General features: G+C 36.1%; 1 protein-coding gene across 4 annotated transcripts in view; it reads left to right on the top strand.

The window, feature by feature from the left end:
* Fgd4 (FYVE, RhoGEF and PH domain containing 4) overlaps nucleotides 1-12244 on the top strand; it is a 204045-nt gene extending 191801 nt beyond the window's left edge. For all 4 annotated transcript variants that reach the window (XM_051190982.1, XM_051190983.1, XM_051190984.1 and 1 more), the window contains exons 15-17: nucleotides 1362-1502; nucleotides 5390-5530; nucleotides 6547-12244. In XM_051190982.1, the coding sequence (XP_051046939.1) occupies nucleotides 1362-1502; nucleotides 5390-5530; nucleotides 6547-6804 (540 nt within the window). In that variant the 3' untranslated portion in view covers nucleotides 6805-12244. The remainder of the gene's footprint in view (nucleotides 1-1361; nucleotides 1503-5389; nucleotides 5531-6546) is intronic.
* Nucleotides 12245-12531: the final 287 nt, after the last annotated feature.

Genomic DNA, 12531 nt, shown 5'->3' with positions numbered 1-12531 from the left:
TTTACAGATACATGTATGTCTAACCCTAAACCTCCAAAGCAAATTTGTTATAATTATTAGAAAACTGTGGTATCAAGTTTGGGTAGGATTTGAACACAAAGTCTGCATTCTACCACTGAGCCACGCCATTAGTCCTTGACCATTTCAGGGGTGTATTTCAACTGCCATGAATCTACATAGATTTTTTACTTGTTAAGTTCATGCAATTTTTAAAATAGACTTTATCTATAAGTGTGAGGGAAATGTAACTTCCTAAGCAAGAATAACAATGAAAATCATTTGCAGTGCAGTGTTCACTCACGTGCATTTGCATTATTGTCATCTTCTCATTGACATTCTTTTACTATTGTGTGTGGTGAGCAGTCTCCCATGACAACTTCCTGTACAGTTGTATAAGAAATGAACACATATTCATACGAGTCTTAAGTTAAAAACTAGTCAGTGCTGTGAACAAAAGGGCACTCTAGTGGCAGTGACAAGAGTAGGGCTCTGCACTGAAGGAATCTTCTTCCAGAAGGAAGAAGGGAAATTGAGACTTAAAAGACTGCAGGAGATGGAAGAGGAAGGGAGCATAGTGCTCTGAGGATGTAAGAAGCCAGTGTCATTGAAGAGAGGCCAACCACACAGAATGCCATAGACTATAACTAATAATTTTTCTTTGACCAGAAACAAAGGAAAAACTGAAGTTTTTTTAAAAATTTTTTTTAGACAAGATCTACTGTCTAGCCCTCACTGACTTAGAATGCTACTCTATGTACACCAGGTTGGCTTTGAATTCACAGAGATCCTCCTGCCTCTACCTCTAGTGTGCTGGCACTTAAAGCATGCATCATCATTCATGGTTTTAAACTGAAGAATTTTTAAATATAAGAGGAACATATCAACCTCATATATGGAAAGAGAGCCTTCTAGATACTATTTGGAAAGTAAACTCTTGTAAAATGTTAGGATGGAGCCTGAAAATGTGGTGAGGGCCAGCCAGGCTATGAGAGTCCAAATGTGAATGCTAATAACTTGCACTTAAAAAGCAGATTGAAGGACACAATATAGTGCATCTGTGAAGGTAGGTGAATAGTCATTGGAAATGTCCTGAATGCTATTAGATGGCTGTGCTGTTTCATGTGAGAAGTGTTGGATGGATAGTTATCCAGTGCAAGGGACCTTTAGAAGTCAAAGTGATGTTCAGATCCCATCACAAAATTATTAAAATACTTTAATATATTTAACATCTTTTGGAATTTTCTTAGGCTAATGAAAATATAACTTTTATGTTTGACTTTTCCATGAATATATAAATATTTCCTAAATCTAATTGTCTTAAGTGTAATTATTCATTTTGAACATCCTTTCTAAAATTAAAGGTTGTCTGTTGGAAGTGTTCTGACTACAAAGCACAACTTGAGTATGATGGCGGAAGGTTGAACAAAGTCTGTAAAGACTGTTACCAAATAATAAGTGGATTCACAGACAGTGAAGAGAAGAAAAGAAAGGGGATTTTGGAGGTAATTTAGTCACTTCTTCATTGTTTTGGATGGCACTGTCCTGGCCATAAGGGGCACAGACAATGTGTTCCTTATCCTCTTTGGTTAGCACCCAAGTTAACAGTGAGCATGCTTTTACTTGGCTTTGTTGGCCTTGGACTCCTGCCTGATTATAGAAAATGAGATGCACAGATGAGTACATTTTATCTTTGTGGAAAGCTTTCAGTTTTTAATATGTTAATGTTGAAAAAACTGCATGAAGATTTTCAAATTTGGGTAAATACTGTTTTATTACCTAAAATACTATTTCAGCTTCAGCTTGCTGTGTTAAATAACCAGTTCTTTGTGGTGATGTAATAGTCGGGGGCAGCAGTTGCATGACTGCATCACTGTCAAAGCCCATCTCCAGGAAGTTTGACTCATATTTCAGAATTAATTCAGACTAAAGTAGTTGTGCTGAAATGGATTTACATTGAAAGATGTGTTGGCAAAATAAGGGTAATTTGTATAATGAGGCCCTTGTGGTAGTAAGGCCAAAATCACTTAGCAGTAGGATTAACATTCTTGCATCCAAATTCATAAATATACTTAAGTTTATTAATAATGTTGAAAAATCAGTAATTGTGTACTGAGCATTTACAAGAAAATATTCAAGTCGTTTGTTAGCTGTGAAAGGATCTTACACTTCAATGTCCATTTGAGGTTAAATTATAAGCCCACAAGCTAAAATTATAATTCTAAATTCTCTTAGGACATAGGTACTACTTGTATTACATAAAGATGAAGTTTTCATAGGCAAGAAGAATGGGAAGACATTATTCATTGAATCCCAGGACCACAACCTCAGGGCTTTAATAGAAATAACTGACTAGTGTGACAAAGTACAGTGAGTCTGATACTGTTTTTTCTTTTTAAATAAAAAGTTTAGGTTGCTTCTATTAAAGTTAAAAAAAATACTTAGCTTTTTAGGAAACCTTGTCTCGGGGAGAAATGATCAGCTAGTTTGGTTCATGTAATCAAACAAAATGTGTAGTGTCTGGAAGTAAAAGATGAGCATGCAACATGTATGAGCCCTTACCCTATGCCAACTACTAAACTGTATATTCTCAAACAGTAGTCAGGCTTTCTGTGAACAAAACAGGATTTACAGAGGTATTTTAAGGGAGAAAACAAATTTTATAGACAAAATTTAAGGTATTTAACTCGGTGTACTTGTAAATTCTTTTTCTACTTTTGTATGTTTCTATAGTGTTTGTGTGTCTGCATGTTCTTGCATGTGTGTGGACACCCATTTTTGAGGTGTGGATTTGTGCATATATGTATGCCCCTGGTGACATCAGAAATTATGCTCAGTTGCTCTCTCACCTTACTTACGCAGGCTCAAACAAACCCAGAGCTCACAGTATGATATGACTTGAATTATCAGCAGGTCACCATGTCTGGGTCTAGAACTCCTGTCCTCACATTTTCAGGGCAAGCCTCACCTGCTAAGCTACCTCCCCAACCCTGTAAGCTTCTTTCTGTCCTTTCAAATTGCTGCACCATTGTTCAGTTTTGTTTGTTTGTTTTAGGAAGAAAAAATTACAAAATATGAATTTTTGTGATCTGGATCTGTTACTAAGAACTAACCTTTTTGAGGGTTGATGGTATCTTACTCAGTGTTTCCTATCATCACTTTGGTTATAAACATCCAGCTGTTAAATTACTAGCTTATGAGATATACAAAAACCAGTGGTGGACTGGAGCTGACTTACAGATTGTCATTTGGTTGGTATTTCTTAAACTACCTCGGGCACACCTTGATTATTTCCAATCATCAATTATCCATGAAAATCAATGATTATGAACTCTCGGTCAGGGTTCCCTAATGCAGGGTTCTTGGCCTTCCTAATGCTGCAACCCTTTAATACAGTTCCTCATGTTGTGGTGACCCCCCCCCAACAATAAAGTTATTTTTGTTGCTACTCCATAACTGTGATGTTGCTACTGTTATGAATCATATTGCAAATATCTGTGTCTTCTGGTAGTCTTGGGCAACCCCTGTAAAAGAGTTATTCATCACCAAGGAGTTCACAGTCTACAGGTTGAGAACCACTGCTCTAGAGGAACAGAGTGGGTGAAATGAATATGTATGACACAGTACAGGTTGGGTAGTCCAAAAAGGGCCATCCGTATATGGAAGACACTGAGAGAACCTGATAGCATTCAGTTCACTACCTCAACAGTCCCAGGCTAGCATAAAAGCCTGGATGGTTCTGGAAAGTTGCTGATCTCAGCTCATGTTAGAAGCAAAGAAGCTAGATTCTAGAGTCAGCAGAAAGTGACATCTGCAGCACCATCAAGAAGGGAAGGCAGCCAAGCAGCTCCTTCCCTCTGGCCTTGTCTTATCTGAGCTGCTTCCCATGGGAGAAGTGTCTTCTCAGTTTAGTCATTCCTGGAAATTCCTGCCCAGAGACCTGTGCTCTAGTCTGTTTAGGTTGGCAGTCAAGATAAACCACCACAAATACCATCAAAAAGTCAAATGGCTTTAAATTTTTTCTTTGTTGTTTTTTGTTGCTGTTATTTTGAGACAGTGTCTCACAAAGCCAAAGCTGGCCTTGCCTTTAGCCAAGAGTGACCTTGAACCTCTACTCCTTTCAACCTCTACCTGCGAAGTGCTAGATATAGGCACACAGCACCATGCCTGGTTGTGTGTTGTTTGAGGAGCCTGGAAAGAAAATGTTACATTTCCCCAACACTTACATTTTTATTGCTAACCCCATACTATATAAGAGGCTACACCTGAAAAAGTATTTTTAATTTTATGAGTATAGCTTTCTTTGTGTAAGTGCCTATGCTATGGCCTTGTTTTGGACTCTGACCTTTTATAGTGGAGTTTGCTGACTGCTATTCAGGGCACATATTAGCTGGCACAAGTTAGACCCCCACAGTACATTTACCTGTGCATACACACACCCTTCTCTCTTACATCTTTGTGTCCTGTGGACAAAACTGAGTAACATTACCCTAAGTTTTTACATAGGAATAGAAGCAAAACAGTTTAGTTCTAGTAAAGCATTTTAGTTAAGTATTTCTGTCTCCCGTTTACCTAGTGTTTGACATATTAGTAAGCAAGGCAAGTGGCTTTTCAAAAGTTGCTCCAGTGAGGTGTTTCTAATTAAAATCCTGTGACTACAAAGGGTGTTGGTCACAGCTTGCCTTTTTTACTTTATATTCTTGCCTTATTGGAGCACTGATTCAGGATGACTGAGCTCAAATTCTAGCACGCCAAGTTCTAAATTCGTATTCTTGGGGAATCTGATTAAAAACACTGAGCTTAGGGAGACTGCATAGGACTGAATCCTGTAGACGTGGGTGACAATTGAGTGGCTTGATCTGTTTGTGGGATCCCTGGCAGTGGGAGCAGGATTTATCCCTGGTACATGAACTGGCTTTCTAGAGTCCATTGCTCATCCTTGATGCAGGGGGAGGGACTTGGTTCTGCCTCAACTCAATATGCCAGGCTTCATTGACTCCCCATGAGAGGATGGAGGAAGGGAGGGAGGGGGAACTGTGGTTGATATGTAAAATGAATAAAATTTTTAAAATAAAAAAATTCCAGAACTTCAAAAAAGCAATGAAAACACAACTTCTCAGTGTTAGTGTGAATAATACATAGCTCAAGCAAAACAAAAAAAAAGTGAATAGCAAATGGTCAATAAACATTGACTATTTAAGCACAGAATCTAGTAATATAAAGAGTTAAAGATGACTTCAGTAGGTTTTCATCTTATGATAGAGAAAAACTAATCAATGCAAATAATATCCTTTTAGAGGATAACTCGAGACATGTTATGTAAATACACTGTACTTTATAAATATTTCCCTGGTTTATTACATTTATTCTTTCTCTCCACTGTATTTTCTAGATTGAATCAGCAGAAGTATCAGGAAATAGTGAGGTGTGCAGTTTTCTCCAGTACATGGAGAAGTCAAAACCATGGCAAAAAATATGGTGTGTGATCCCAAAGCAAGACCCCCTTGTGCTGTACATGTATGGTGCTCCTCAGGTAAGTAAGCCACACATGTTTGAGGACACAGGGAGGCATGTGGACACAAAAGAGCTCAGGCAGTATCACTGTGTTCCATCAATTTTAGAATAATGAAAAATAGAATCAATTTTGCTGATTTAAACTGGTAGTTCTTTTTATAGTTGTCTATTATTCACTTGATAAGTCATTAGTCCCTTTTCATCCTTGTTCTTATTTAGTAAGCATAAGAAAAGGTAAATTGAGCAAGGAACACAGGCTTGAGTAAGCAGGAAATGAACAGGGAAATAAAGAAAGGCGACGAGTCATTTGCAGAGATAATTAGGAAGCCCGGAGACGTTTGTGGTGGTTTTATTTGTTGACTGTGATGGAGACAAAGTAGTGTGGATGGAAGAGGGAGTTTACATAAATCTTGGGTTAATATTACTCAATATCAAGTTGGAGTAAACTCTAATGCCAGTTTATCTTCCAGCACAAGCCAGAACCTGGTATATAGATTGCTTTGCTTTGAAAGTGAATAACATGTAAACTAAGTATACATTCATTCACTTTAAAAACATAAAGAATTAAATTTTCCAGATTTTAGCTTCATCCTACATCAAGAACTAATATTTTTGCTTGTTTGTTTTGTTTTTAGAAAACCCCTAAAAATGCTAGGGTATACATTTTATTCTACTTTTCTGTTTTTCCTATTCGTGAGTAACTTGAATAGATCATTAAAGATAGTATCATTGTTAATTCTTAGTAATGCCTGCTGATTTAACCATTAAGAGGCTGTTGGTCATCTCCATCCCCTCTCTTCTCTAAGGGGAGAAGGCTCCGAGTGAGCTCCCCCAGGAGCAGGCTGTACAGCAGTGCTTCCTCCATCACTGGCATCAGCTCTACTTTATTTCTTTTATTCTGTCGCAATTGATCATTGACCCCATAGACACAAACTCTTTGTTCAAAGAGAGTTCATAGAATGAGGATCTGGGGAACAGTAGTCAGAAGAGAGTTTTGCAGTAATATGTCTTATATGTACAATGTCCATTATTTAGGACGTCAGAGCCCAGGCTACCATACCGCTCCTGGGCTACATTGTGGACGACATGCCAAAGAGTGCAGATCTACCACACAGTTTCAAACTGACCCAGTCCAAGTCTGTGCACAGCTTTGCTGCAGACAATGAGGAACTGAAACAGAAATGGCTGAAAATCATCCTTCTAGCTGTCACAGGTGAGACACCAGATGGCCCAAGTGAGCATCTAGACACCTTGAATAATCTCCCTGGACCAAAGAAAAAGTCAGAATGCTAAACTCTAACAGCTGCCAGTGGGGATCTCAAGACAAATAGCTCAAGACATCCCAACTCTCCTTCCTTATCTCTTAGCACTTTACATTGAGAAATATGATTTTATAAATTCATCTTTGGGGGACTTTTTAAATATGTTTGTATACTCTTAGTAAAGTTAATGTGCAGAGCCATTCTTCTATTGAAGTTCTGAAATAATGTGGAAATTGGAACACTTTTGATAAGCTATTCCTTAACTGTGTACGTTGACCTTGGGGTGGGAGCAGGGGAACCATTGTCAATTGAGTGTATCACAACTACCTGGTCATAATGGGCTTTCAGTTAAGAAATCCTGCAATGTCTTATTCATGTGTAGGACTTGTAACAGTGAGAAAGATATACCTCCATGTAACCAAAACAGATCTATGGTAAAAAAGTACAGGGACAGTTTAGAGTATTGTATGAACTTGTCTAGATTGTAAGTCTCATGCTACATGGTTTCTGTTCTTATACAACACAAAAAAGTATAGGTTGCTGATGTTTATACTTTTTAACTTAATACTTGTTTTTGTAGGCTTACTCCTAATAATGAAATAGCTAAATTGTATGTAGTATTCAAAATAAGTATGAACATGTGAGCTTTTCTTTTCAGCTTTAGTTTCATTTTCACTCTGGTTCCTTTTTTCAATATAAAACCTATTTTATCTCTGAACTCAGCACTGTTCTAAACTTAAGAAAAATTTTTGGTAATTTATGTTGAACTGATTGGAATTCAAATGCATTGATATTTTTATAGTTAAAAAAAAAAAAGCAGTAATATGTGTGGTGTGGGATTTGTTTGAACTCCAGCAGTATTGGTTTTGTTGTTGTTGTTCTGTACCTGTTTAAAACAGTGCCTCTCTTAGAAGGTGCTATAAATACTTAGAAAAAAGATGAGGGTTTAGTTAATGTTAACTAAACATTATTATTTTACCTACTCTAATTATTCTCAATTTAAGTGCACTTTGGTCACTGAGATTTAAAAAAAACATTGTATGGATTATTTTACACTTTACAATAGTAATTTAATGTCAGCATGTACAAAAATTTTTACTAAAACTTGAACTGTGTAAGACATCTAACTGTATACAGACCTGGTATGTGTGGGAAACATTTTTTAATGTTTAATGTTTTTCTTTCCATAAGATTATTATGAATGGTTAACTAAGAACTACATATAATGAACACTTAAGATAACTGTATGAGCTTTCCTTTTGTTGGTGCCAACTTACTTGGGAGGAGGAGTCACTGAATAGGTAGCAGAGGGAATTTCCGTGGAATCATTTGCTAGGAAAGACTGAAGTCAGTACTGCACACTCAACCACGGCAGCTTCACAGGACATGTGAAGCGCTGAAGAAAGCAGAGAATAATTCCCCTTTTTTTTGCCCCCATGGAATCTCAGATGAACTGTGGCTCTCTATTATAAAACCTGCTCTTCATTAGTTTGTGACTAAAATCTCAGATTGAATTGACAATTTAACTTTCAATACTTTCTCAGAGGGTTTTTTCTCACTTTCCTGTACTCTAAACATTACCACTTTAACTGTACTATTTATTAGGAATCCATCAGAATGTCTCCACTACACACAATCTTTAAGAGTCAGAAGTTGAAACCACCACACATTTATACAGCTCATGCTGCATTAAAAAAAAAAATAAAAATAAAAGTCTCTTGTTTTTTTTTCTACTCCAAAAGAGCAAGGGAACCAATTAGGTTAGGTTCACTTTGTCTATGAAATACCAGACATGATCATTAACATTAAACCATCTATTCAGAGCCCCTAATGGGAGAAACAAAAAGGCAACTTCTTATTCCCTACTAAATGAGGGCCAAATAAAAAGAAATTGCACATTGTTTCTTTTTTCTAGTTGTCAATATTGATGCTGCATTTAGGTGGTAGAAAAAAGAGATAGGTGTACAGTGTACCTGTTGACAAAATTAAACAATAGCTAGACATGTTACTTTACTTTTCATATCTCAAGAAAAGAGAAGCAGTAAAACTTTAGAGTGACTATCAGAATAAAGATTACTTTTGTAAATATGAATAGAATAAATGAATGGGATATCCCACTTAAAAGATTTATGTGAGATTATTTAAAAAAATATTTGATCAGTATGAAGACTACATATTTGCCTACCAGTAAATTCTTGATTATAAGTAATGTGGATAGATACTCAATGCTGTTTAACTTAGATTATTGAAGGAATACTCATAAAAGGGTGTGAGCATGCTCTTATGGTTCGTTAAATAAGGGATGTCAGTGCCAGAGAGGATCTGTGGCCATTCCAGCCATCTTCACTGCCCTCCCCATAATCTCAGCCAAGCCTAGTGAGTGGCTGTCCCCATCTCTCTCTCTCTCTCTCTCTCTCTCTCTCTCTCTCTCTCTCTCTCTCTCTCTCTCTCAAAAGAATCACTAATACTTTCAGTAGAAGAAAAGCAATAGAATAATATTAATTACTTATTAAAAACTCAACTCTGTGGCTAAGGAGACTAAGGAGACTTCTATGCAAGGGTGAGAATCAGTTCAGTCAGATCTCCAGACCCACACAAAGGCAAGGTAAGCATGATCCAGCACAGCAGAGGCAGGGGCAGGAAACATTGGTGCAAATTTACTAGCAGACAGCCAAAACAGCAAGTATAGGTACAACAAGGAAGCTTGTCTCAGTGAGTGAGATAGACAGGTGCCAGGGAAGCCACCTGGCATGAAACTCAAATTTCTGTACATATGCACATATTCAAAAAATTAACTCAAATAAACTCTAATCCAAGAAGTTATTCTTTTGGAGATAAGTTAGGTTTTGTGATAAACTGAGCCTGAAAATAGCAGATGTTTTCCTATTCAAATAAATGTTCTCTATGTTTCTTAATGTGTTGCTTTTTCTGATTCAGTGCTTTCAAAAGTCATCTTCAAGAAAAGTGCCCTTCTTTGAAACTATTTATTTGGTAAAACTGTTACTCATTCAAAGCACTCAGATTTTCAACTTACATGTTGCATTTGTTGAAAGACTACCATTTTGTAAATGTGAGATGGGGTACACATTTTTATCTTGAGTTTTACATGGAGCTCAATAAAGAAAAATGCCACTAGCCTCTTTTATAATAATGCCAGGCAATAAAACTCTCCAGGTGTGAGTGAGTTCAAGGCCCTCAGACACATCATATAGAGAACCAACTTCCTAGAAGCAATATGGTGATTGAAATTGCTGAGCACAAGGAACGGAATGGGACACATTGTTCCATGGCTGCAGATGCTATCAACTGGGTTTAAGTTTTATAAAGGATATGTGTAGTGAAACAGTTCGTTTCTTCTGGGCTGTTTTATCAGCTCTGTTGGGTTTTCTGTGGCTTCAGTTCAACATAAAGACTGCCCTGGTATCTTCACTGGGTGACTTACACCAATTTTTTTTTTAAATTATAAGAATTGACCTTATAAATGTTTCTTACAGAATTTTCTAAACTAAGTATTTGTTGCAGTCACAACTGTTTTAAAAACAACTGTAAATTCCATTGTACTCCAGGGTCATTAAAAAGTCATTATTATCTTCTAAAACCTTTTCCCAAAATTACTTCTTGAATTCATGATTCTGTTTTCTTTCTCCTCTTTGTTGGGATAGAAGTGCTTTCTCTCCTTCAGTTATTTTCGGATGACATTTGTTTATCTCCCAAGTTTAAGTTGTTCAGAACATTTTGGCTGCAATGCATTGTTAATCGTGAGCTCTCTGCAGTGTGTTGTCATAGCAAATGATCATGAATAAGAGCAGATGAATGTCTAGGAAGCTGGGGCTGGAGAGGTGGCTCCGTGGCTAAGAGTACTGGCTGCTCTTCTAGAGGTCTTGAGTTCAATTCCCAGCAACCACATGGTGGCTCACAACCATTTATAATGAGATCTGGTGCCCTCTTCTGGCATAAAGGCGTACATGGAGGCAGAGCATTGTATACATAATAAATAAGTTTAAAAAAAAAAAAGAAAGAAAGAAAAATGCCTAGGAAGCACAGGTCTTACTTGGCAATTATCTCTGCTTTATATAGAGTAGAAGGGAACTTTACTTTCCTATGTCACATGATGTTCATCTTACTAGATCTAAGATAATGGTATTTATAATCTAAAATTAGAAAAAGAGGAATATATTAGTGTTTTCATTTTTTAGTGTAACTTCTTCATTCTTAGTTTCATTAGAATCAAATTACTTTTTTTCATATAACACTTAAACTATAGGTTCCCTAGATTTTTTTTTTAGAGTATTACACCACTAGATCTATCTAAAAGCCCTGTCTGTGACTTTATATGCATATGTATGAATGTAGAAATTTAATCTTCAGTTCTCACCAAAGGAGCAAAATGTTATGTAAATTTTAATTTAAGTATTTTAACAAAAACTATGAGCATGTATTTAATGTTATAATTCATCTTTACCCATGCCCCTCAATCTTGCTAGGTTACAGAAAGAGACAATGTTGCTTTTGTTACAAGTGTATAGGGAGGAATGAGGTTGGCAATGAAAAAAACACAGAATAAATGGAGATGACTAAATGGACTACTGGTGTCCAGGGAAGAGCAACATATGAAAACACTGAACTGCAAAGGAAATCAAGTAGAAGATAGCCAGGTACTTGTTTGTTGATAAAATCCTTGTACCCAGGTTTTGACCTTAGCCTCTAAATTATAGATGCCTCTATCATATTATTACTTTATTTTTTCCTTTAAGCTTTAAAAAAAATTTTCATTCTGTAAGTGATCTTCTGCTAGTTTTGGCTCAAAATTCAACTTTCTAAGCTAAGGGCATGGCCAAATGCTGTGTCTTTTCTGTATTTCAAGATAAAATAACACATGGCTTCTACATGATGGTTAATTTGTTGGGAGAGATCACTGAAAGTCACATGAAGGTTATCCTTTGTCCTAAAATTCATTGTGGTCAACTTAATAAAATATTAAGTCATATTTTAGTATATTTTAAAAAGTGAATACTAAATGCAAAGTAAAGACAATTTTGGGAACAAGCAGGCCATAGAGCCCATTGTGATAACAGAATTGTGTTGTGTATTATGGTATATGGGAACTCAAATATATCATAAGTACCATTAGCATATAATCATTCACTGTAGAACCAAACTGGTATTTCATCTTTTAAGAGATAATTAACTATTATTAAAAAAATAAATATTATCTTGATTTTTCTTTTGACTTGTTGGCTGAGTTTGAAAGGGCGTATCAGAATAATATAGTTGACTCTAATGTGAAAAAATAAGCACCCAATTTTCTAGTGTATGAATGTAAAATACTTGGACATAGTGTATATATAGTGTAACATCTGTATATTTGATCATAAAGACAGATAATTGAAAACATTGTAAAATTAAGTCCTTCAATTCTTGTTAAATATGAAACATTTGTATCATGTAAATAAAGACATCCTTAAATTGGTTTTGGGGCCTTGGCTGTTATTTCCACTAGGGTTGTGTGTATTTAGTATGCATGATTTTGGTTTTCTGATCAGAAAGAAAATGGTTATTCCGACAAGATACTGATACTTCTAGTTTCTAGTTATCAAGAAACCTAAAGAAAATCCTAAGAAACTTCCAAAGTGGTGTCACAAGTAAAACTTTTCCAGAGATCACATTTTATGTAAATTTATCAGCTTTTTTAGACCATAAAGAACTAATTCATGATTTATCAAACACTATATAAAAACAATTGACCTCAGCCGAAGGA

The sequence above is a fragment of the Phodopus roborovskii genome, unplaced genomic scaffold, assembly GCF_943737965.1.
Source record: "Phodopus roborovskii unplaced genomic scaffold, PHOROB, whole genome shotgun sequence".
Classification (NCBI taxonomy): Eukaryota; Metazoa; Chordata; class Mammalia; order Rodentia; family Cricetidae; genus Phodopus; species Phodopus roborovskii.
This window is presented reverse-complemented; position numbering and strand designations above follow the sequence as displayed.